This window comes from Myotis nattereri (assembly GCF_964212035.1).
Source record: "Myotis nattereri genome assembly, chromosome: 7".
Classification (NCBI taxonomy): Eukaryota; Metazoa; Chordata; class Mammalia; order Chiroptera; family Vespertilionidae; genus Myotis; species Myotis nattereri.
In genome coordinates this window covers 51,531,900-51,559,504 of record NC_138082.1, presented here as the reverse complement: position 1 = coordinate 51,559,504, position 27,605 = coordinate 51,531,900, and the positions used below count along the sequence as shown (strand labels likewise).

General features: G+C 39.0%; 1 protein-coding gene across 3 annotated transcripts in view; it reads right to left on the bottom strand.

Annotated features, from left to right (window-relative positions):
• Window positions 1-27,605, bottom strand: part of GRB14 (growth factor receptor bound protein 14) — a gene marked incomplete at its 5' end in the record, with an annotated part of 104,889 nt that overhangs the window by 30,291 nt on the left and 46,993 nt on the right. For 2 of the 3 annotated variants that reach the window (XM_081095326.1, XM_081095327.1), the window contains one exon: window positions 12,693-12,849. In XM_081095326.1, the coding sequence (XP_080951452.1) occupies window positions 12,693-12,849 (157 nt within the window). Of the gene's footprint in view, window positions 1-12,692; window positions 12,850-17,786; window positions 19,445-27,605 lie in introns of those variants that run through there. The other variant, XM_081095328.1, reaches the window with a different exon arrangement.

The following is a 27,605-nucleotide window of genomic DNA, read 5'->3' as shown; positions in this document are numbered from 1 at the left end:
ATTCAATCATAGAAATAAAGGAAATTATATATCTACAAATCTCATTCTGAGGCCTTTTTCATTATTGTATTTAATTCCTATAATATCTGCAGTAGGCTGAATACTGCCCCAAAATAGTTCTGAATATCTGGAACCTGTAAATGTTATCTTGTATAGCAAAGCCTTTATAAATGTCATTATCCTAAAGATATTGAGATGAGGACAATATCCTAGATTATCCAGGATGGCCCTAAATCCTAACACAAATATCCTTATTAGAGAGAGACAGGAAGAGTTTTGACAGAAAAGAGGAAAGGGCACATGACCACAGAGGTAGGGACTCAGGTGATGTGGCCACAAGCAAAGGAATGATGACAGTCACCAACAGCTGAAAGAGACAGGAATGGATTCCCCTTAACACCCCCAGAAAGAGGATGGCCGTGCCAACACCTTGGTTTCAGGCCAGTGAAATTAATTTTAGGCTTCACTTCCAGAATTCCTAAAGATTACATTTCTGTTGCTTTAAGCCACTAGGTTTTTGGTAATTTGTTACAGAAGCCTTAGGATACTAGTACAAAAATCTAATGAGCAAGTTATATCTCAATTTTATAGAAAATGAAACTGAAGTTCAGAATAGCAAATCTCAGAATTTGAATGGCATCACATGTCTGGCCCCAAGTCAACACTCTTTGCACAGAGTTATCTCTGCCATCACTGGAGCTGCCACCTACGGGAAACCTCAATCACCTCTGCTGAGTCTGTTATATCCTGCTCATTCCTTCTATTTTTTTCATCTAAAATCACTCTCATGTTCCTGTGGTTCTCATGTTTCAATTACCTCCAATTATTTTATTTTGAAATGTGTTCCCCCCCAAAAAAAGAAATGTGCTCAATACATATTTACTAATTAAGTGAAAATAAACAACCACATTTTGAATGGAAGAGGAAAGAAAATAATGGTCAATATTTCCAATTATATCAGTCTTAGCTGTACATAAAAGTAACACAAATCATTTTAATCTGGGAAGCATCAAAAAAAGAAAAGAGAACAACAAGAGTAGGAAATCCAAGTGCTTTTAAGAGCTACAGCAAACATGTAACAAAAGAAGAACGAGGAAAATGCATGGGATCACCAAAGAAGCGGCAGTCTAGCCAGGGCTTTGCTGACTACATGCAAATAAAGCCCAGCATATCAATCTAGACAGGAAAAATAAGGGATATGATATCTATAGAAAATTTCAAAGAAGTATAATACCACATGTTTAAATAATGCAAATACTAGCATCAGGAAAACCTGCTGGTAATCTTCAGAAGAAAAATTTCTTCAAATAAAGCTAGCAAATATTACAGTATGTAAGAAAGCAAAAGACATACTTTCCAATCCCTTAAATAAACTTCTTGATACCATTTTTAAAAAATATATTTTTATTTATTTCAGAGAGGAAGGGGGGAGAGAGAGAGAGAGAGAGAGAGAGAGAGAGAGAGAGAGAGAGACATCAATGATGAGAGAGAATCATTGATCAGCTGCCTTCCGCACGCCCCACACTGGGATTGCGCCCACAACCAGGGCATGTGTCCTGACCAAGAATTGAACGGTGACTTCCTGGTTTATAGGTTTACACTCAACCACTGAGCAACACTGGCTGGGCTCTTGATACTATTTCATTGACAATTCAGATAACGTATAAAAAAGCAAATAAAGTCCAGAGAACCAAATGCAGCTACAGGTTCTTCCCTCATATATGCATCTGGTAATGGAGTTAAAACTTCCTTATTACAGAATCTGGCTTTTTAAAAATTATATTATATTAAAACAATCTTTTTAAGTTTATGTATCTCCATCCCAATTTGGATACACTAGCATATTCCATCCCCCCAACCAAGTCTCATTATGTTAAATAATTAATGCTACAATAATTCAAATAACCCCAAGAGGCATCATTGATGATCAGGTAATCACATCTTACAGAAAATTAGTGGGGCTTTTTTTTTAGAGGCAAATATCCAACTAAATACAGACCTTAATAGGGAAAAAGTTCACCATGAAGATACAGGATGCCTAAATGGATTGCTTTGAGAGGAAGAGAAATATGCTTAAAGGGGAGGCAAAGATTTACAGAAGACCAGGTTTGTTTTCCCTGAGCCTAGGCATAAGACATCATCACCACGACCTAAGAAAAAGAAGGAAAACAAAACAAAACAAAACAAAATACCAGTCTAGATGGCTTACAATACACTTTCTCTTTAGTCTTCTTTAGCCCCATTCAAAAACCAAGCAGATTTTAACCAAGAAATCCTAGTAATTTATAATATATTTTAAAACATCTAAATAAAACAAATAATTATTTAAACAGGGGGCTCCTTGTAGCAACATTTCAAAACAATGACATTAGAAACTATCACCCAGAATGAACTCAGATACTTTTTGAGTAACTATTTGAAAAGCGACTCCAGGCAACTTTCACATAAATTCACCATGATGATTTTAAATATCTTATTTTTAAAGCTTCATAAATCCATCTAAAATACTACTTTAAAATAACTTATTAAAACTTTAAAGATATAGCTATATTTTCTAACGTTTTTAATTTAAGAGAAGTATTTCTCAGGCATTGGAAAGTGAATTACAAGGATCAAATACCACTCCTATGTTGGAAAAAGAAAACCGGAGAGAGGCCCTCTTAAATCACTTCAACACAGCCACAACCAAAAAGGAGGAAGAAAAGGGAAAAAAGTCTCCAAAGAGTAAAAAAAAAATATTTTTTACAACAAAAACAAAAACTTCATATTGCTTTAAATGTAATTTTTGTTTCTAATAGATCAGTGTAGTATTATGGTAACAAAATGAAACTAACAAATAATGATAACTACATATAACTGTTTTCTATTTAATTTTCAGAAAGGTTTTCTTTATAAAAAAAAAAAAAAAAGAAAAGAAAAAGAAACGAAAGAAGTTCTTTCCGAAACAGTTTATTTAACTTGAAAGTCCTTTAAAAAACCTCAATCCTCCCAGTATGGAAAGTGTTCACCTGTGACCTTCTGCCGGGATTTCTTCGCTGAATCCACTGACAGTACAGCGTGGGGCTCAAATAGAAACCTGAGTCCCTACTCTTCTCCTCACTTGATAAGAGAAGAAACAAGAGTGGCTTTTACCTCTAATTCACCCAGAAAACAATTCTCTGTATACCTTTGTTATAGGAAACTCCAGGAGACAAATGGTCCTTGTACTTCTCTCTGTGCGAGATAGAAACTACACACATTTTTGTCAATCTTATTTTCAGATAAAAATGAACAGCCTCTGACCAAGCATAACAAAAACTGGAGAAGCAAAGAATAAAACAGGGCTCGGTTTCTAAAAGGTTCCTTAACCTAAGAAAACCGCTTAGTACCAACAAGGTCCCTTGGAAAATCGCCACGTCAAATTCAGCTCCCCAGGTCCAAGGAGAGAACGATCTTGATACTTCAGCTTGATGGGTATAAAGGCCTGTGGCTAATTCCTCAGCAAATCGAAATAGTCCTCATATTAACTCAGGCCCAACAATCACAACTTGTATTCATAGAAAGCCTTCTCTTCCCACAGTGTTCGCATATACGTTATCTCAAGCTGCCTGCCAATAACTGAAGAGTTAAGAAACGGCTCCTATGAATTCCAAGTCACCTAATGCATGCTTTAAAAACTCAGAGTACATGTCCATGTGGGCATGGCATGTTGGTTTCTTTTCCAAGTCTCTGCCTTCTGTATACGTTATAATCCATCCTTTGAACTGTTTGATATAAATACCTTCCAGTTTAGTACAGCTTAGTCCAAAAGCCGTTTAGTTGTCCTAAATCCTGGGTTACAAACATGTATGTATACACAGAGTTCCAGCTCTCACGGAATTACTGTCTCGTTGCAATAATATGAGCACTGTGAAGATAGTTGCAAAAGTGTTATAGCAGCACAGAAGGTGGGTACTTGCCCCAACTTGGACTTCCGGAAGATGTCTAAGTCTTTAAAAATCTCTTCAATAGTTGTTAAAATTGTGTTTATCCCCTTTTCCCTGATTACTACAACAATATATTTCCATTGCAGAAAATTTGAAAAACACAGAGAGCTGATAATCATAACCCATCTGTAAACCTGTCAATCAGGAATAAGCAGTTAACATTTCAGTATATTCCTCTGGCTTTTTCTCTGGTAAATATATACACATATATATAGCTGTGTATATGTTTTGCACAAAATTTGGAAAACACTGTATACATGTAAACATATATGTATATAAATATATATATATATATGTATATATATATATACACACACATACACACACACACACAAATCCTACATTTGGTACAAATATGTATTTTTGTTCAATCATCATCACTATAATTTTACATGAGCCCATATCAATCATCAAAAGAAAGAACTCCAAAAAGATAAGCAGAAGCTGCATAATTTACATCCTATTGGTTTCCAAAGTTTATAACATTCCCCTATTATTATAGCACTGGATTTTATTTTTCTAATTTTGGAATCTCAGAGGGAAGGCGGGGGAGCGTGTGTGGGTGGAAATCAACCAAAGACCTTCTATGCATATATGCATAACCCATGGACACAGACAATAGGGTGGCGAAGGCCGGGGTTTGGGTGGGGGGGCAGAGGCAGGCTGGAGGGGGTCAATGAGGGGGAAGGGGGGCATATGTAATACTTTCAACAATAAAGAATCATTAAAAATAAATGAATAGATAATCCTGCTTGAGCAGCCTAATGATATGTATTTCTTGTCCAAATTTCTTGTTCCCCACGCCCATCGATAGCGTGTACCTGTGGAAGCACCGCTCCCAGGAGGCCACTCATCATTGCCGCGCCTAGCGCTTTCTGCACCACTCTGTTATATGAGGGATTTGCAATTCCCTAAGGGCTGTATGAGAAGGGTCAGTGCCAACAAGTATCCTGATTGCCTCAAGGAACAGCTTCTGAGCAGCAAAAGCCTGTGCCCAGGGGCTGGGACCATGGAAGAAGCAGATGTGTCTTCCTACCCACTGTCATAAGGAAAGGGCCACTCTGCTTCAGAAATCTGAGCGTGGAATGCCTCCCACTGTTTTTCTCTCTCTCCTCTCCCTAGATCAGTGGTTCTCAACCTGTGGGTTGAAAGACCCTTTCACAGGGGTCGCCTAAGACCATCCTGCATATCAGATATTTACATGACGATTCATAACAGTAGCAACATTACCGTTATGAAGTAGCAACGAAGATAATTTTGTGGTTGGGTCACAACATGAGGAAATGTATTAAAAGGGCCAGAAGGTTGAGAACCACTGCCCTAGATGGCAGCACTAGGTTAGCTGTCAGTAAGCTTGGACAGCTGAGGGTTTTCTTCTTACCTTGTCTTCTTACGTATTTTTAGGAAAAGGCTAAGGGTTATACTTTATTGATATTTTTATATAAAATTTCAAGTAAGCCTAGGAAGATAAACAACCATTAGCCAGGTAAAGATGGGCAACAAAGACTTTCTGAGAATCTCAACAGCATGAGCAAGCAAATCAAGGAGCAGTAACCATAGCCTATGCAGCAACTATAGGCAGTTCTTTAATAAATAAACGGGAGAAAGGGAGGGTGAGACCGAAGGCTGGGGACAGGAGGAGCAGTCAGGGCACAGAAGCCCTGCAAAGGACCTTGAACCTAATGCAAGGAGAACCGGGCCTGCATGCAGATGGGTAAGTGGAATAAGCAGTGGCAAGAGGGAGGTCTGTAAAACAGGGTAACAGGAGGCAGACAGTGAGATCTGAACTCAGTCTATGAGAGTGAGAAAAAAAACCCATCTGGACCAGGAGGCAGATTTAGCGATGAGCACTCTTTGCTAGTGTCATATTTTCCATCTCTAACCTTAGTGTGCTATCAGGACTCCGTGTCTCCCAGAGCTCGGGGCAGGGCTCCAGAGGTCTCAGCAGAGAGGGAAGCACGGGGCCATGTGTCCTGACGGCCTCACAGGTACTTCTGCTGGTGATGCGGGTAGTCACAGGCTGATGGCTGGTAGATTCCAAACAGCACAGAAAGAACAACTGCACAGCAGCTCCACACAACGGAACAAAACTCTCGAGCTGCTTTTGTAAGAAAGAAAGAATGAAGGAGCAGCTTCAAAGCAGGTGGCTGTGCAGGGTTCCCTCGCTGCCACTGTGCAGCGCTTCTGTCTTAAAGAGACCACGTGGGTCTAGCTGCACACATAAAAATGGTATCATTAAAAGCCTCCAGTCATTCATTTTGCTTATTAAAGCCACTCCACAATGAAATTCATCATGGAAATCTCAGCTGTCCCTAGCAAGGACACTAAAATACAATTAATTCCTCTTCCCGAGGAGTCTAGAGGTATGCGCTTGAGGTATTGTGTTAATTGCCACTGCTTCATACCATGGCTTCAATTAGGAATCAGAACGGGAGCAAGACAAACATGGACCCCATTAAGTTCCTGAGGACTGAAAACTGGAGTTTTCCTCCCCACCATCCTCTTAACAATGATTGTAAAAGCTGGGGACTCCATCTGGGGGACTATAGTGACATCCAGTGGCTGTGAAGGCAAACACACCAGTTACAAAACACATGAGAAGGGGAAATATTTGTTGATATGCTGATATTTTAAATTCAATGCCTCTAAAAATGTGTAGACAACTATAAACTAATCCCAGCATGATCCAAAATCAGGCACATCAGCAATTCATAACAAAATCAGGATGTTTAGCTGCCTTCGATGATTTAGTCCTGCCTATTTAAATTCTCAGCAGTATTTATTAATAATTATGGGCGGAGGCTATGAACTACTGATATTGTATTCAAAGCTCCAAATAGCATATCACCATTCGGGTTGTGTATAAATTCAAGGACAAGTCATTTCCAAGGTGATCCTCTGACTCAGTCAATACATTAATAGCTGATATCAAGTAAACCAAGTTGGATCACTTTGATCCCAGTGGTTTCTTTCTCTCTCTCTCTCTCTCTCTCTCTCTCTCTCTCTCTCTCTCTCTCTCTCTTATAAATCTTTATTGTTGAAAGCATTTCACATGTCCCCTTTTTTCCCCCATTGACTCCCTCCAGCCCACCCCCGCCCCAGGCTTTCAGCATCCTATTGTCTGTGACCATGGGTTATGCATATATGCATACAAGGTTTTTGGTTGATTACCTCCCACCCACCTACCCTCCCCGACCTTCCCTCCGAGATCATGCACTCTGTTCCATGCTTCCATATCTCTGGATCCACTCTATTCATCAGTTTGTTTTATTACTTAGATTCCACATATGATTGTGATCATGTGATACTTGTCTTTCTCTGACTGACTTATTTCACTTGGCATGATACTCTCCAGGTCCCTCCATGCTGCCTCAAAGGGTAAGAGATCCTTCTTTTTTACTGTTGCATAGTATTCCATGGTATAAATGTACCACCGCTTTTTTTATCCACTCATCTAGTGCTGGGCACTTGGGCTGCTTCCAGATCTTAGCTCTTGTAAATTGCACTGCTATGAACATAGGGGTGCTTACAGTCTTTCTGATTGGTGCTTCAGGTTTGATCCCAATGGTTTCAATACTACCTCTGTATGGAAGATTTATCTGAAAATGTTCTGGAGGGTTCAAAATTTTGAATTTTCTACTTATATTTATTGCACCCATGAGAGACACAGATGGAGAGTGTGGCAGAGACAGATTAACCATGGAGTCCCAGGAACATCTGCCTGACCTTCTGGGGTGAGGAGAAACCAACATGCTTCCATGGAAACGCATACACTTTAGAATCTGACAGAACTTAGATTTGTGTCATATTTGACCCTAGGCAAGGTATTTCATCACTCAGTCATTGTATTATTATAAGCAAAATGGGTATAATGAATATTAAAAAAACTTATCTTGCAGGGTTGCTATGAGATGAAGTATTAGCCGCATCTATCAAAATTAATGTAAAACCTCTCACTCGGTACCTTGCATGTGGAAGATACCCATTAACAGTAGCTATCACACATATACATTCACATCAAAAATACTAAGAATATTGCCCTAGCCGGTTTGGCTCAGTGGATAGAGCATCAGCCTGTGAACTGAAGGGTCCCAGGTTCAATTCCGGTCAAGGGCACATGCCTGGGTTGTGGGCTCGATCCCCAGTAGGGGGTGTGCAGGAGGCAGCCGATCAATGATTCTCTCTCATCATTGATGTTTCTATCTCTCTCTCTCCTTCTCCCTTCCTCTCTGAAATCAATAAAGAAATATATTTTTAAAAAAAAGAAGGCCCTTCTTTAAAAAAAAAAAAAAATACTAAGAATATTGAGGTTTCCTTTGCCACAGAAAAGGCTCTGAAAACAGACTCTAGAATCCATAAATATACCAGTATATATTTTGAATGTCTTTCTAACGTTAGTAATTTGAAGTGTGCTTTAAGGGATCAGAAGCAACATTTACTTACAGAATGTTTCTAAAACTTTCCCAAGCTTATCTCTGACATTAACGTGAACTTAAGTGCAGAAAACCCTCAATACTCCTCATCCCATAAGTCAAAATGCTCTTGCCCATAAGGCTTCAGGACCTTGCAAACACTAAACCCCGTAAGTATGCCGATCACCCTGCGAAAATGGCACAGTGGAGCCTGCACAACTAGCAGAAATGAGAGATGGGCAAAGACCAATCCAGGAAGCCACAGGGAGTTTGATGTAAATGCAAAACTAAGTTGCTCAGTCTCCAAAAGATCAAAACTTGTCTCCTGGCCTCCTTAGTAGTATACTGTAAAAACCAAGTCAGATCACACTGCTCTCTGACTCAGACCTCCAATTCTTTTCCTCTCACTCAGTGCAAGTCAAGTCCCCTCCAAGCCCTCTGAGACCTCAATGAATTGACGTGCGCCATGGCAGCTCCATGAACTCCTCCTCCCATTACTTCCCATATCACTGACTCCACTCCAGATACACCCACCACTTGGCTGCTTCCTGCACATGAGAGCATTGCCTCGTCCAGGCCTTTCCACTTGCTGTTCCCTCTGTCTAGAAATATCGTCTTCCATTTAACTGCAAGGCCAGCTGCTGTCTGCTTTCGGTCTCTACTCAAATGTCTCACGGTCAGAGAGGCCCTCCCTGGTGTCTCTATTTAAAGTGCATCTCCCCTCCGTCTCGCTTCCTACTCTGTCCCTCTTCCCCCTGCCTTCCTCTTCGCCCCAGCGCTCATCATCACCTAAGAGACCACACATTTAATCATCCTTCTCTCTGCTCAAATGAAAACTCACAAGGGCAGTGCTTTTTGTCTATTTTTTTTTTAATATGATGTCCCCAGGATCCACACACAGAATGTGCTTGGTATAAAACAGTCAATAGATATTTGATAAATTCTCTGAGGAAAGCAACAGGGAAAGTGAAGTCAGGGAGAGTTCCTAGTTTTTTTAGAATCTATAAAGTGAAAAAAAAATGTTAAAATACTCAATGTTTTTGCAGTACACCCATACACAAAAAGAAGTAATCTACTAAAGTGAATATACAGTATAATTAGTGATAATGTTAAAACTAGTCAACATCATCTCAATGTTGTAAAATTATGGATAATAATGCTTCTTTCTTGACATTGTCTCTCGGCTACTTACAATGAGCTGAATTATTTTTGTATTGAAAATATTTTTTTTTAAATAACAGATACCACCCCTCTCTTTTGGAATTCTATTTATTGAAAATTCATTACCTTAATCGCAAAGAGATCAAGGATGTCTCTTCAGCAATATACAGAGCTGACAAGCTGGTCATCAAAATTTTGGCAAATGGTTTGCGCTTTAGTTCTTTATATCAATAGCACTCACAGCAGATTAAAGGTGATGGTGTCAGTGCTACATTCTATTGACAAAGAGCATCTGCACTTCATATCACATTTAAGGGGGAAAAACCTGTTCCAGTTCTTTTCATTCATTTTAATATGCAAATGAAGAAAAAGTTACTCAATATCACTATTAGATTGATGGGATATTGCAAGAGTATTTATAATCTACAGACACACACATGCAAATTAAATGTGTGTAAATAAACATCTTGGTTTTACATTTTATGCTGAAGAAGGCCAATAGTGTTATGCTGTTATATTGTTAGATGAAGAAATGGAAGCTGGTAAATCAATTACTCATTAGTATTTGGGTAGCATTAGTGTCTATAAGTTTTTTACTGTTGTAAAGTATAATCTGTGTAAAAAACAAAAGAATACAAGGAAGCTCTAGAATTAAATTTCTTTCTCATGAACTTTGGTCTAATGCATGGTTGATGAAGCCATGAGACAATATTCTCACACCTTTGATTTTATTTCAGTAGTTTCCAGGAAATATAGTAATGGAGAAATTTATTTCAATTTGATGTCTAAAAGCCTAATTTAGTATGTAGCTCAAATTACTTCTCAGCGTTCCATTTTAAGCCTCTACATTGAAAGACTTGTGCATTATTCCTTAATATAACTTGCATTGGTCTCAATGAAAACTGCTGATTTACAGGATTTTTATTACTTCAAGCTATTTGTTAAGGATACATTTTAGTGACTATACAAAAAAAAAAAAAAAAGGTGTGTTTAAAGTCTCACCAAAGGAAAAATTTTAGAGTCTAAAATACTGTAATTATGTATTATTCTAATTAAGAGCTATGTTCCGACAAGCATAAGTAAGTGAAATGGTTTGGAAGATGGCAGGTACCTATTGAGAGTTAACACCTTATTTCTAGGAGATGAATTATCATGAATAGAATTAAATTAGTCACAAGTGGCAATGAAGAAAGTATAGGTGGAGCTTTTTCTGGCAGGGGAAGGTGAGACTACATCGTGTGGGTCAATGTAGTATATGCCTTCAGAATTCAGGTGTTCCTGGCAGGTGCATGCTCAGCTGTCAAGATCAGCTGACATACTGCAGCTCATGGACCATCAGCTGTGACTGGGGAGAGGGGGTCGGCGGGATGGGCTGGGGTTCAGAATCACTGTGGACACTGTCGGACTACCAGCTTCTTTCCCACGGGCTCCACTCTGTCTTCTCCCTGAGGTTCTGGCATGCCCTAAGACAACAGTCTTCAAACCGCAAGTCCACAAACACTTCCTGAAGGGTCCAGGGAATGCAGGGAGTTTTAGGGGAACCACTTTCCAGCATCTTTAAAAAGCAGAACCTGCCCTGTCTGCCAACATCATCTTTACTCCATTTCATAAAACAAAGGTAAGCCTCTCCTCTGAACTGAACCTTACTTTGGGTAAACACCCGCTATGCATCAAACAAAGGCAGCACTTTATATATTGGTAGCTAGCTTTGCAAGAAAGTGAATGACTCATGACTAAGGTATACAACTCTCAATTCTTTAAACAAATGGAAGGAAATAATGTAGCTGTCACTACAAAGTGATTATTTAAAATCACTTTGATGATTTATCACTAACATTTTAGACATATAATGCAAAAGAGTTTATGTCTAACTCCCACCCGCACCCCCCCAAAATATATATATATATATTCATATATATATATATATAATCTCCACACCTTAATCCCTGGAACCTATAATTATCTTGCATAGCAAAAAAAAAAAAAAAATGAAATTAGAAGGACTTTGCAGCTATGATTGTGTTAGGGAACTAGTATTGAGGACATTCTCCTGGATTATTTGGGTAGACCCCTAAATGCTATTGTTCTTATGGTAGAGAGGCAAAGGGAGATCTGAAATACAGGAGAGGAGGCAGCGACATGATGATGACAGAGTTGGCGACCTAAGTGATACAGACATAAGCCAGGGAATGGCAGCTGCCCCCAGAAGCTGGAAGAGGCAAGGAACAGACTCTCTGCTGAAACCTGAAGGGGAAGTGCCTCCTAACAATGCCTTCATTTCAGCCCAAGAATCAGCAATACTGACTTCAGACTCCTGGCCTCCAGACTGCGAGAGAATAAATAGTTAGTTGTTCTAAGCCACCTAGTTTGTAGTAATTTGTTACAATGCTCGCAGGAAATTAACGCAGAATTCAAAGCATTGAACAGCATTGCCATAACTTCTTTCTTTCTCATCTACTTATTATGGGAACATGTTTTTTAACACTGATATATGCAAAAATAAGAAAGGGGAGACAAAAAGGGGGGAGACAAAATTGTTGCCAATCCTGTCTCACTCTAGCAGAAGAATGAAAAAAATGTATAACTCATTAAAAGATTTGGAAAAATAAGCAAAAGCTCTCTATGAAGCACAATACAATAATGCATTTTCAATTTAAAAAATTTTAACGTTACTCTTTTATGTTTATGATTTTAAAATGTGAAGTAATTACTTATTTCCTCAAGAAAAGTTTAGGGTGTATGCTCTCATAAAAAGAACCACCACTGTGGATACTCCCCATTTCTGTCCTATAATCAATTCAAAAAATAATCCAAATAACAGTTTATTTATTAACTTCTTTAAAAATGTTAATGGTGCTACTAAAAATTATTATGAAATATATCCCTCCATCAATTTAGAGTCAGTGTTCTAGCTCTAAAATTCCCATAAATCATTATTTAAAAAACAAGGGTGGTGAATGTGTAATATTATAATCCTTATGTCCATTTTGTTCTACCATTTTCATCTTTCAACTGCCAATACCAAAAGTAATAAGAATAAAGAATTATTCATTATTTTCTTTTATTTTTCTGTATCTGAAGAAAATTTTTGCCATATGATCAAAACTATAAGGAACAGAAAAGCAATGACGTGACCATGGTTCTGTGTCCTTACCTAGACCTAGGAGAGTCAGATGCTCAAAAAGGGTCCAGCAGTGGTCATCAACGTAATGACACTTCAGGATCAGCAGCTGGCAAACATCTCGGGCAGTTATGTCACTGGGCACCTCTAAAGCCCTGCTGGTTTCATCTTCACTGTAGATTTTAATTACCTGTGTAGGTAGAAATAAGAAAATAAGCTAAAAATATTATATTAGAAACATTTTAGGAAGTCATCAAACTTACTGGCTGAGCTGATTATAAATTGCTTATACATTTTGATCAACATCTAATTTATTTATACATTAAGTGAATGATTACTTATCCCAAGACTTGTTTGTAACATGTCAAAGTCACTTTATCCAACAATTTCCACTCTTTTCTTCCATGTCTAAACTAGAGGACAAAGACCATTTAAAGCCATTAGCCACTATGAATGATATGATGTTACATGTTAAATTAAATTAATTATAAGAAGATGACCTTTCTCTACCACTCTGGTCTATTCAAAAGTTCTGTATCTCTTATCAACATTTTAAGTTTTCTGTCATATTTAAATCCTGTAAATAATCCAAGTAACATGGGTGATTTATTCCCAGATATACTCTAACAGTAAAAGCAGTAAAGAAAATTAGACTTTTTGAAAAGATTTCTCTATTTCAAGTATGGTACTTTTGCCAGACTTGCTAAAAGTTCACTAAATCCTTTTTCTTTTCTCCCTTGCAATTACTTGTGGCCATGAGACTGTGTTTTAGTAGATGAAATATAAGCCCACTCAATTTTGCACTTCCAAGCCTAGCCCACAGAAATCTCCTGTCAAATTCTTCTCAATGAGCAACTCATATATAATTTTTCATACTAATAATCCCAGTCGATATTGCCAAGCATTAGTGGCAGTTGGGAGTTTTGGTCAGATGTGATTGTCTGAGCTTTCATTTCAGTTCACTTATTTTGTGGTTAATACACGTGGGTCCCTAAGATCCCAAGATCTATTTGGAATCATGATTGCATCTGGGTAAGCCATTGCTCTTAGAGTGCACCTTCCGTGTCTGTATCTGTGCTAGATTCAGAGCACCCTGTTGGGACTCTAAAGGATGCTGTCCATATCCATGCTGCTGTGATTAATGACTGGACGGAGCACTGGAGGGTGCTCCTGCCAAAAGCAACATGAAGATGACCACTCTTGAGAGGACAAGGAGAGCCAAGCCTAAGACCAGCTATGGTTTCCATTTCCTCAGACACCAGCTGCACATTCCACACCGGGAAACTGGGGGGCTGGGAATGGCCTGGTGGCTGCTAAAAGGGTTCCCTGACTCCCCCTTGTTTTCTTACAGTAAACAGGAGCATGCCTTTTATTTTTCATGCTCTATCTTTTATATCAGAAGGGCTAAGTAAATGAAAAATTGCAAACATTCTGAAGCTTAAGCCAAATTCATGACGAGGGAAGGACAGAGCAAGAAGTAAAGATGGAGAAAATGAAAAGGATTTCTAACCAACCCAGAAAGCCAGGATTTTCTTCAAACTATGCTAGTACAAATTTGAACAAAATAAGTTGCCAAGAATCAAGACACATAAATTTAGAAGAGCTAGGCCAACTTAAATGTCTGGAATAGGAACAAGTACTCATTTTAAATAAATAACACCTGCTGAGAGCAAAATGTAACAGTTTTCAAACCCATACTTTTCAAAAAATTCTACTTAATTCTGACATTTATCCAAAATATACATTCATATGTGAATAATAAAATTATATTTTGGTTAAAAAGGAAACATATAATACTTTCAACAATAAAGAATTTAAACAAAAATAAAAAGTTTTATTTTGTTTGATATTCCATGGTAGTAAGTCCCTGTCATCTCTTAGATTTTTTTGGTAACTATGAAAAATCCCTTACACTACCAATGGGATGCTTTTGTTAAAAGTCTCATTTTATTTCTATTTATTTCTCCTTAAAGGTTATGAAAAAGAGAAAGTTAATCCAAGCCTAAACTCTTTAACAGAGTTTAATGTGCCTCTTGCCAAAAGTATCACTTCACTAAAACTGCCTATGTGAGAAAAAATTCAAGTCACCAGAAAAGCTACATGACTTAAATAGCTTTTAAAACTAAGTTAAAAGCTTTTGTGATTATGTAAAAACCAAATATCAGAGCTGTTCTTAAGAATCGCTATCGCAAAGTACCAGTCTCTTGTGTTCTTTATACACTGAGAGGTAAAAAAGAGAGTGGAAGATCATATCATCATGCTATTTAACAAAGGGATATTATACATTTCCAGTTCAGTAGCCCCAATTCCCAGCTTACTTTATAACATTAAAAAATGGGGAGAGAAGAATATTAATCATATCAATTTACCCACAAGATCATTTGAAACTGTATACCGGCAGGAAGAAATACTGCCTAGACCCTCAAGAAGAATAAAACCTCCTTTTGTTTCATCAGTGGACAAACACTTGGCTAGCAAGAGCGACATGTACGGATAAGGTCTGTCTACAACATCCCACCAGCATACACAGAGCGCCCAAGGACAGCCAACTATGCAGACATACAGGCTGTGTTCTGGAAGCCCTTGCATGTCGCTGCAATCCTGGCTATCAGGGCAACCTTGGCCTTTGGAGTGGTTCACAGATTAAAAAACTGCTCTGGAAGCACATGGCACAGAGCAATGAAAATGTAACACACAGACAGAGTAGCCGCTGCAGGGGGTGTGCTGGAATGTGGGTGGAGCGGATCTCTGTTTTGGCTGACATCCTTATCAAGGCAGTTGATACACTTTCTACCCAACTCTCCTACACTGCCCTCCTTAAAAATTAAGTGGAGGCAAGAGATAAAAGAGTAACATAACCCATTTTTAAACAGTAGACACAACACTGTTCATATAGAGACAGCAAGACATGGTTAACTTTTCAGGAAAAGTCTGGAGGCCTCTGAAGTCTTGAGACTAAAAGACACAGAATATTTAAAAAATAAGACAAAGGCCATTTCTGCAAAAATAAAGTCAAGAGATCCAGTTTGAAAGTCAACTCAATATATATCACGTTGTTCCCAAAGCACACCAAGTATTTATCTCTACACAATCACCGGAGATTCTGATTCTCAGAAGAGACTATAGGAAATGCCTTAGGAAAGCCCTGGGCAGGGGCTAAACAGTCAGCCTTTCCCCTCCTCCCTGCAGACCCCAGGAATGTGATGGCAGGGAGAGCCATGTCCTTTCCCAACCTGATCCATACAAGGGTATTTCAAAGGTATTCAGGGTTTTCATCTGGTCATTTGGCAACACCATCAAGCAGAAAGGGCCCTGGATCCATAGGTAAGCATCTAGCTACTGGATAGCTTCCCCCACTTATCCAGAGAAGGGAGGAGAGAAGAGGTATAATCATTGAGCAGGTTAAAAAAAAAAAAAAAGGTTAGACAAAAACTCATATACATAGACAACAGTATGGTGGTTACCAGAGGGAAGAGGTGTAGGAAAGGGTAAAGCGGATAATATATATGGTGATGGAAGATTTGACTTTGGATGGTGGGCACACAATGCAATATACAGATGATGTATCATAGAATTAATTGTATACTTGAAACATATAATTTTATTAAGCAATGTCACCCTAATAAATTTATTTTTTAAAAAGCACTGATTAAACAAATATATGAGCAAGAATCCAGATGATAAAAGGAGAAAGAAAGAAAGAAAGAAAGAAAGAAAGAAAGAAAGAAAGAAAGAAAGGGAGGGAGAGGGGAGAGGGAGGGAGAGAGGGAGGGAGGGAGGGAGGGATGGAGGGAGGGAGGAAGGAAGGAAGGAAGGAAGGAAGGAAGGAAGGAAGGGAGGGAAGAAGGAAGGAAGGAAGGAAGGGAGGGGCTACTGAAGCACTATTATCTTCTGGTCAAAGTTTCAATTTTAAGGTCACAAATTTAATTTTCCCATTAACTACCTTTAAGTACCACATTTAATTCTTAAACAGAGCACCCAAATATTAAGTATATTTAATATTTAACTTAAAATAACTAAACACCACATTTAATACCAAGATCTTATCATGATGAAAAATATGTAACTTTTAAACGAAAAAAATCATTTATTTATTATATCTATGAAATATATATATATATATATATATATATATATATATTATTTGTATATAATAGAAAATAAGGAACAAGGACCATAGAAACCTGCTCTCAACTATATCCCAAAATAAAGGTTATTTGTACAGCTCTTTAGAAGTTTACCATCCAAGTACTGTAGGATTATAAAGCCATTTTTTAATGCTTGTTTTTTCCCCTCTATTATTTCAATACAAATGCAACTGTGCCTAAGTCATATGAAATATTTTTAATCGAGGTCAGAGTAGCCCTGGGTTTTTACATTCTTCTAAATAAGGAACGCAGTGTCCTAAGATAAGAGTAGACATCTCAGATATTCTGAATTAAGCAACTTATTGTGTTCCCTTGAAGAGAATGGAAAATAATATATTCATCAGTACTTATTCTAAATCTCTAACAGAATGTTATAATTTTTAAGAAAGATTGTTCCAAAAGACCCTAACAGCTCAAGAAAAGCTGATGTTTCCTACTACCATCCTGAGTTATTTTGCTAGCTGTCAAATACTTATCTAGAGTAAAAATAGTATATAGTTTAGAGAAATCAAGTAGTAAGGAGTCTTAAATTCTTTCTATGAAGAGATCTTCAACAATACATTTTCCTTCACCAGGAGCAGTACATGTCCAATTAGTTATATCAACTCAAAACATATCATCAATATAAATAATACAGAAATTGATTGACACAAACAGATCCATTCCAAATCCCAGTAGGCCCTTTCAACTTTATTCCCTAGGATTCCATTCTCGTTCTTGATCTTTAACCATACTTTTTCTCAAGTTTCTTGAAATAGCCATGCTCTTTCCTGTCACAGGACATTTGCATATACTGTTTCTGCTGCCTAGACCACTCTCTCCACCTTCTTCTGGAACACTGCTTCTCCACCTTCTCTAAACACCCCATTCAGATAACCGTTATTTCTGCTGGGAAGCTCTCGGTGACTCTCGCAGTTTAGGTCCAGGCCCTTTGCTCCACGTATGCAGGTGTGCGAATATGTAATTACTATGCACCAACCTCAGAAGGCTGCATGATTGCAGGGATGATGTCAATGTTTGCTTCCCATTATATCCCCAGCAGTTAGCACAGCTCCGGGCACATAGGGAACAAACAAACATTTTTTAGTGATGGATGAAACCATCATGTGTAGCCCTGTAGGAAACAATATTAGGGATTCCAAAATAGCAGCTTTGAAACCTCACAAGGTCTGAAAACTTCTAAATATATATTTTTTTATTGATTTCAGAGAGGTGGGGAGAGGGAGAGAGAAATAGAAACATCAATGATGAGAGAGAATCATTGATCTGCTGCTTCCTGCATACCCCCTACTGGGGATCAAGCCCGAAACCTGAGCATATGCTCTTGACAAGAATTGAACCCAGGACCCTTCAGTCCACAGGCTGATGCTCTATCCACTGAGCCAACTGGCTAGGGCAAGGTCTGCAAACTTCTAAAGAACAGAAACATATGGACCAAACAGAAAAGATAGGCAAGGTTTCATGAAATATGTGAAGTAAACAAAGGTGGGCCAGGTGACTTCGATGGTCCATGTCACATCTGGGAATCTGTGAAAATGCAAAAAAAAAAAGAAGGGAGGAGGATATCTGAGTGGGACAAATATTATGAGCAAAGATACTGAGGACTGAAAGAGCAAAATTATGTAGAGAACAGTACCCAGAGCACTATGCCAAGGTCAGAGGGACAGAGTTATGAGGACCAGCTGAGCAATCACAGGTGCCTGTGGAAGAAGCATCTTTGCCCAGCACTGCCGAACACTGGAGAGGGGGCCACTACAACAAGGGATCATTTTTAAGACACATAAATCACAGGGCACCTTTTTTCAATGAATGAAAATATAGAATTACATTTACTAGTAAATGATAGTTTTACAAGCAGTTGATTACCAAGAGGTAAAAAATAAAGGATAAGGAATCACATGATGATTTAATCATTTAGGAAGCAGTCCAGCTACAAGTAACAGAAAAGCTACCCGACACAATTTAGGTTTCATGTTGTTTCTTCTCACATTAGAAACCAGAGGCAGGCAGTCTGGGGCTTTGGTGATGCGATGTCATCAAGTCACCACTGGCCCAGGCTCTTCCTATTAGTCTGCAATCCTCAAGGTCACAAGATGCATCACCCCCATACCTCCCTGCAAAAACTGAATTGTGTACATTCCCATGTTACTACATTTCCACAGGAAAATCCCAGGGCACGACGGGGTAAAGAGATGAACTAATTCAGGGTGAAAGGACCTGTGTATTGTGGCCCATATAGATCTTACAGAGGTTCTGGGTATGAATGCGTGTCCCGGCCAGCATCAGGCCAGGCCAAAGAGGACCAGTATGGCCTCACTACTGGAAGTGCCACACTTGGCAGGGCAGAGGATTTAGCATGGCCACACCTGGCAGCTTGGATCAGTGACAGTGCCAAATCAGGCCACATCTAGGCTTCCAACCAAGAGAAGAAAGACAGTCAGCAGGGACAGGGAGGCCCAGAAAGTTCCTCAGAGCCCCTCTGCTTGACTCTACTCCCCTACTCTGTTCTTTACCTTTCTGCAATCCTTGCCTCAGGCCAAGAGCCTTGCAGACTGTCCCTTCCTTGGGCCTCCTTTCTCCCTAGAGGGGATGAGATGTTACAAAGAGAAATTGGAAGCTCTTTCAGTTTGCTCTGTTATGTGGTTAAGAAAAAAAAAAAGTAATAAAAAAACACACCACACAGCTCCAATTTCATCATGAAATAAGTCAAACTAAAAACTAAGTCCAAAAATATCCTAAAGCATGGATGTAGAGGTACACACACACATACATATACACATATAAATTTATCCTAGAACCTAAATCCAATATGAAAAATAAAGGGGGTCAAATCCCAAATCCCACCCTAAAAGCATCCGATGACTCCATCAAAGGAATGTTCTCTGAGGCCTGGTGTTCTTGAAACACATTCAATTCCCGCGAAGATGCCAGTACTGACTAATCCCGCCTCAAAGTGAAAAGACCTTTGCAAGTGTTAATGTGCATTCATATTTAAAGCAAAAAACCACTGGTCATGCTTATGTTGGACGCAGTGTTACCCCAGTGTCTCATTTCACCTTTTAAGCCATCATTTCTTCCCAGAATAACCACCGGACATGTCTCAGCGAAAAAGTTAAAAACCGTCTCACATGGTGAGAAAGAAAGACAAGTTGAAGAGGAGAGGACGAGTGTTCAGAAGACAGAGGGGGGAACACCGGGGCAGGAAAGAGATTTATTGGAAGCCAGGACACATCACACTGTTCAATTCCTGAGCTGGCTGGCATCAGCTGAAGCCCTGTAGGCACTACCTTATCTCATGGATTCCGATAAGCACATTTTCTCACATTTGACCTCCCTGAAACTTAGATGTAATTTACCACCAGTGGCTGGTCATAGTTTAATTAGAAACATATAAAATAATGATGCATCTTATAATTTAAGGTTTCACAGAATCAATGAAACAGGCAGTTTTCGGTCTTTGTGGGACATCTGGGGGTATTATTTTACAAACTTATAATAGCAAACAAAATATCACTTTCCTAATCTAACATTGCCATGCTGTGACAGCATGAGGAGCAAATGATCTGTATATATTTTTGTAATTTTACCTTTGCTTCATTTTCCTAAATATTTACTTTGTCAGTGTGAAACACGTGTAGCACATTTTCCTGTGAAAGAAATGGAATCAATGCTGTTAGAATCTTAAAATGTAACCATTAGATGGGCTCTTGGAGAACAGGCACTAAAATCCTCTCATTTTACCAGTGAAGAAGCTGAGGCTGGAGAGGGTATGACTTGCCCAGGGATCCCAGCTGGTCACTGGCAGAGCCAGCCGTGGAACCTGTCTCCGGCCTCCTACCTGATCCTGTTCCCTCCACTCTGCTCATGCCACTTGCATGCTCCTTTAAGCTGCTACGTCTACAGAACATCGCAGATGCAAGTGTTAGATAACTGAACACCAGAACATAAAAATGCTTTTGTGTCCCAAAGACCTAGCTTTTTGAATATCCAAAAATGTTTTCCTTTGTTTCACTTTTCTTAGCATAATTTGCCAGGAAAGTTGCATATACTGAAATAGCCAGCAGAGGGAGTCTTGATTTCTCAGTGGGTGAAAAAAAAAGAAGAAATAAGATGATTTGCCAATTACAACCTGAACACTATTAACCCTATGGAGGTCCTGCTTAATATAATTACAAGCTTTGTAATAAAGTTTAAATCTGTTTTTAAATATCCTTAATTCTTTGAATTTTTAAGGTAAATCATATCTACATCTTAAACTTCAATATGAATTTGTTTGTACAGACTGTGTGTGTGTGTGTGTGTGTGTGTGCACGCATGTGTGTAACATCACCAGGAATCTCAAAGGGAGGTTCTCTCTGGCATTTAGAATGGTAAGGTCAAAATTTTTCTTCAAATCTTGACAGAACTACCTAAACTAATTTGACTTCTGAAACCGAGATACTATTCCGAGATACAGACATAAACATGACTGGATGTATATGTCCAAATATGGATGTCCGAGTAGGAGGTTATAATCACTTACTAACAATGCTATTTTTGCCAAAGTGGTTTTTAATTTCTCTTTTGGAGCTGTCTTAAGAGCAAGCATTTTTAATATCTTACAGGGGTAGAAAATCTTGATCCTCTCAGAGGGTTTAACATCTGAAATTACCAAAGGTCTTGCTTCCCTTTTCTGCCAAAAAGAGATTCTTATTTTCTCGATTTGGCTGAGGGTGCTGGGGCACGGCCAGGAGACCAGCCGTAAGACTGCCCCAGCAAGAGTCTGAGACTGTTAACCAGCCAGCTATTTTTAATCTGCCTTCACTGCCAAATGTGGACCAAGTGCTGTCGTTTACAAAGTGATATGGGGCACGGGCCCTGGTCTCTTGCAGATTCAGTCCAGGTGCTCACAGCAGTGATGGACGCTGGAGCCCGCTCTGTGAACAGATCCTAGACCAGGGGTCCTCAAACTATGGCCCGCGGGCCACATGCAAATACAAATATTGTATTTGTTCCCGTTTTGTTTTCTTACTTCAAAATAAGATATGTGCAGTGTGCATAGGAATTTGTTCATAGTTTTTTTTTAAACTATAGTCGGGCCCTCCAACCGTCTGAGGGACAGTGAACTGGCCCCCTGTTTAAAAAGTTTGAGGACCCCTGTCCTAGACTGCCAGCTCACCAGCCACAAGCCGCAGATTCCTCATTCTGGAACATGGACCAACTGCTGGCAAACTGATAGCACTCAGTTGATATTAGAGAAGTGCTCTGACATTAGTGGTGTACTTTGGGTAAGACACTTACCCTCTCCCAGCCTCATTTTTCTCCTCCCAACTTGTCCCTCAACCTCACAGGGTTCTTATGAGGATTAAAGAGAATGTGTAATCAGCGCTGAACAGCTGATGGCTGTTTTTATTTTTATTGGTGTGTGTGGAAGGCAGTGAGTACACCAAACTGTCCGCAGCAGCAAGCTGGGGCCGATACGCTAACAAAAAGGCAGGGGGACCAGCCGAGGTGGGCCTTGATTACATGACTTTATACCACAAGTTATGAAACCCAAGAAAAATGATGTGAATGCCTCAGACAGACAAACGTAGAGAAGAAAGGTCAATAGCAGGTGAGTGCCAGAGGAGCCCAATTTTTATTTTGTTAAAAATTGTGTTTCTTGAACTGATAGCAATTTAAACCCACTCTGCACCTTCCCTGTGCCAGACACTTAAGTCCAGTGATGATGAAAAGTGACACAGCCCTGCCATCATGTCACTAACATTACAGCAATGACACCTCTGTCTACTGAAACACAAGGCACAATCCTACTTCTTTCAAATATACAACCCACGAGTCCCTACCAGATACTCCCTAGGATAGAAAAAGGAGAAATAACAGAACTGCCTATTATCACCTAACAACCACTTATCAGCATATAATAGTTGGTTTAAATTTTTTTTTAATTTAAATTAAAGTCCACTCATAGAAATAGGGAGATTTTTAAGTGTTTATGAAACTAGTAAAAAAACATGTCATTTTACAAATTGGAAGGGGGGTAGCAATTCACATTTGTTGAACTCCTATACGGCAAGTATTTTTAAATATCTACCCTATTTATCCTCACAACTGTTCTGTATAGAAGCATCATTATCTCCAAGACAGAAAAACTGATTCTCAGAAAGGTTTAAAAGAGGCACCGTAAGTCATACCACTGGTCAGTGATAGAGCTGAGCTCACACTCAGGTCTTCCTGGCTCCAAAACACACGATCTCTACTACACCACTTCTCAAAAACTCACTTCTCAGGGGGGAAAAAAAACTTTGTAAAAACACAAAATGCACTCATCTCAGTGGCATCCTTCCTGGGTGAATATGCAAGTAAGTTACCCCATATTAAAAATTAAAAGGGCAGCAGAAAGATCAAGGTTTGGCAAGAATGAGAGCTCTGGGCAATAATTATACTCACGACCACATCGTGGCCACCTTCCAAGCAAGCCAACCATCTGAATTCAGGGCCCCATATGTGGATTTTCTCTAACTCTCCTACTCAGAAAACCTGCTCTCTCCCCATTCAGCACCCCTTCTACTATCTGCATACAAGAAATAGAAAACATTTGTTCAAAGAGCATAATCATATTTTGTATCTGTCATAACAACAATAAAAATCCAAGGGACAAATACATACTGGATGCCTAAGACAGCCAAGGTACTTGTAGTGGAGATGGCTAGTTGCCCACCAGGAGCCACGCTTCCCCTCTCCCTTCCTCTAATCCTGATTGGATGAGGATTTGAGGAGGGCAATGAGTTGAGTTCAAGACCTACATTTCCTGGCCTCCCTTGTGTCCAGGATTGACCATGTGACACAGTCCTGGCCAGTAGGACATAAGCAGACGCTCCTGGTTATTTCAGAGCAGCACACTAACGTCCCACAGAACTGGCCAGCATGCCCTAGGTCCTCCCCATGCTGTATGCCGGGAAGGTGAACAGGATGCCTGCAGATTTGCTTTTATCTTTCCATAAAAGGAAAGGGACACACACTAAGGAAGACGTAAGAGAAAGCAAGAAGCTGAGGCTGCCACATCAGCTTTGGACTGATTCTTCCTGTAAAGTAAAAGAAAAATAAGTATCTTCCCTGTTTAATATGCTTCTTGTGAGTTTTATGATTACATAAAATTTAATTCAGCCTGTAACTGACAAAGCAGTTTGTTTGAAGAGCCTTTCCCTTAAATTTTAAAAACCTAGTTGGAAGACAAAAAGAGACAAATTTTAAAAACCACATAGAATAAGATATACAAAAAATACCCAAGATACACAAAGAAGACTTGAAGTCAAATCTGAAAAGCCAGAAAGCATAAGATAGCTAATAAGACTTAAATATCATAAAAGGTAACAATAAAATTGGTCACATGACAGTAGTTACTGAATTGAGAAATGAGTAACAAAGGCATGTCCACTGATGCTGAATCGAGACACCATTACAATGGATGAGAAAGAGTATTCCAGGCTTCAAGATGGTACCAGAGCTCAGACACAGGCAATAAGCAACCTTCGGAAAAGCAAACAGGAGCCTGGAGTGGTCTATAGGCCACTGAGCACAAGGCTGGGAGCACAGAAGGAAAAACAGCGAATGCTGCCGGGAGCTCAAGGAGAAAAGCAATGTGCTGGAGGGAGGTGTCACGTGAAGCTGGGAACTGCGGTGGGTCCAGGCCTTGACGCACAGTGAATGCAGCATACATCTGGATTATTCTGTACATACTTGAAAGGTTCTGGACAAAATAGTGATAGGATGTTTCTTTCTTTGCAAAATCATGTTCAGTGTTTTTTTTTTTTTAATACAGCAATGATTCTAATTGTATGAAGGAAATGAATATAACTATTCTCTTGTATAGAGGGGGACTGAATATTCTGTTAAATGGCATTACTCCATATTATACTCACGAACTTCATATTTTCAAAAGGATATGAATCTTAAGAAAAATATATTCTAAAAATTATTCCTTTTCCTCTGAGATTTGAGACTCTTCAAGATTGTGTGTGTTTATCAATATATCTGTAACTAAAGTCTAGATAAAGAATGCAGAAATGCCTGGAAGCATAATCTACAAAACAACATTAATCTGATAGAGGCATGAAACATTTCTACCCACCGAATCAGAATATAGACATCTGGCCTTATGACTTTGCAGCCTTTCTATAAAAAATGCAGATTTTATTTTGCACTTAATGTATACCTTACAAATTAGTTAGCTTGAGTCTTTAGTTAACTCTTTGGAACCTTAACATGTGTTTTCTTGATGCAATGTACCAATCTAGAGCTCTGGGTAGAGATTGTTTCTCTAAATTCTTCTCTCTCTCTCTCTCTCTCTCTCTCTCTCTCTCTTCTCACACATACACACACACACACACACACACACACACAGGCACACAAACACACTCATTCTGTTGCCTGCAATTGCTTTCTGAATAATATGTTTTCTACACTAGAGCATATGGGAGTTGGCGGAGGTACAAAGAAAGATGAAAGAATTTGCCTAAACTACTTTCAGACTAGAAGTTGAATGGCAACTACACACACTATAAGGCAATTTCATTGACATATTAACTTCAGGAGGTAACAGGTATCTAGGAGAAACACACGAAGTCACAAGACCTAGATTCTATTTCTAGCTTTGGCATTGACCTTTTGAGTGACCCCGCATAAGTCACTCAACACCCATGAGACTCAGTCTTCTCATCTGGAAAATAAAAAAGCATAACCTAGTAGTTATCTGAGAAAAAATGAGGTAAAGGATTCATTCCAAACCTTTGGTGAGGATGTGATAATTTATAAGAGATGCGATAAAACCATCTTCACTAGAATTTCGATTCATTAGAATCAAGGAAATCAGTTCTAAATACAATTAGAGAAAGCCAAAAATTTATTTACAATTTGCTTGACGGAAAATCTACCAAAATACTCTGCTCTTCAAAAATCAAAGTGTATTTGATCTGCCACAAAAAAAGACCCATACAAATGTTGAGGGCCATATTTAAAATTCAAGTTCCCAATCACTCCCAGGAGACTCTTACAGCCAGATACACTAGCTGGTTAGAAATGGACTCCTTAGTGCTGCTGAGCATCTTCAGAAATGCCCTCAGCTTTTCAAATGATTAGGATTCCAGTTGGCAAGTTATTTTGCAAGAACTACTCCTTAAAGATGAGCAAACTTTATGCCAAACCTGTGGGAAAAGTACCCGCCTTCTTGGGAACGTAAAAAGCTGCTCCCAAAACACTCTGAGAAATATTATGGTGCATACAGGAAATGACAAGTTAATTACAAGTGTGGAATGATTTTCTATCTTGAGGGGGGGAAAAAAGAAGTATGCTGTAACCAGAGCAGGTGTATGTTTTTTAGTCAGAAAAATAAGAGGTTTTTAAAATTTTTTGATTTTTTTTAAATAAGAGGTTCTAAAATTTTCAGAACAATTTTATACACAACTAGAGGCCCGATGCACAAAATTCATGCAAGAGTAGGCCTTCCTTCCCCCAGCTGCTCGCATCAGCTTCCCTCTAGCACCCAGGACCCAGGCTTCCCTCTGGCACCTAGAACCGGGGCTTCCCTCCGGCCTTGGCTTCGTCCGGAAGGTTGTCCAGAAGGATGTCTGGAAGGACATCTGGTCTAATTAGCATATTACACTTTTATTATTATAGATGGGTCCTTTGGGGGTTACAATATCAGGTGAAAGAAGTGCTTTCTGCAAATGACAATGTGCTAAAATATATGAACATTTAATACCTGTACTCAATGGAAAGGAGTAACATAGATTTGGGCTTAGGGAATTTTGACTTCTGTAATTACTATAATAGAAACCTAGCAAGAAGCTTATTATCAAAAGACCAAGAGAAATCCCAGTGATGTGTCCAGTGGCAGCTCAGAACTAACATCAGTTATAATCACGGCTTCCCAGAGTATGCTTGGTTTGCTACTCACCAGGCAGAGCCATGGTGTACTCATACCACTTTCCCTAGACCTGCGATTGAAACTTCGTGGCCCATGCACAGAAGTTGGTATTTTGTGGAAGGGCCTAGACTAACTGCTCAAAATCTTTAAAAATGACAGCACCTTTTTGTAATGTTTTATACTCTAAGAAAATAAAAAAAATGGTTTCAATATTTTCTATAACTATGAAAATGCAAAATATATGATTTGATTCACAGAATTACATGCAAATAAGACTTAAGAGAGCCCTAAATGAAAATCTCTCAGCTGTCCTCATCCAGGTGAGGAAATAATGTCTCTGAGAGTTTAAGTGACGTGCCAAGGTCACAGAGCCAATCAATGGCGAGTCCAGGTGGTATGCTTTCCACCACACCAGCACACTGTCCAAAATCCTCATGAGCATTTCATGGTCACTCTACAGGGCAATATTAACTGGACAAAGAAGAAAAACATAAGAACATAGATTTGACATATGTTAATGTGCCTTTTCACATCCCCAATGATTAAGAAAACCTATATGGTCATCATCAATGCACTGCCAAGCCTAAATCAAAATAAAGATTCAAAGCAAAATATTTCAAATTAAATTTGCTTAAAATGATAGAAAAGGCCAGTGTTGCTCAGTGGTTGAGCATCCACCTATGAACCAGGAAGGTCATGGTTCAATTCCCGGTCAGGGCACATGCCCGGGTTGTGGGCTCAATTCCCAGTTGGGGCGGGGGGAGGGGGGATGCAGGGGGCAAGCTGATCAATGCTTCTCTCTCATTTTTGATGTTTCTATCTCTCCCCCTCTTCCTTCCTCTCTGAAATCAATAAAACTATATTAAAAAATAATAATAAAATAATAAAATGAGA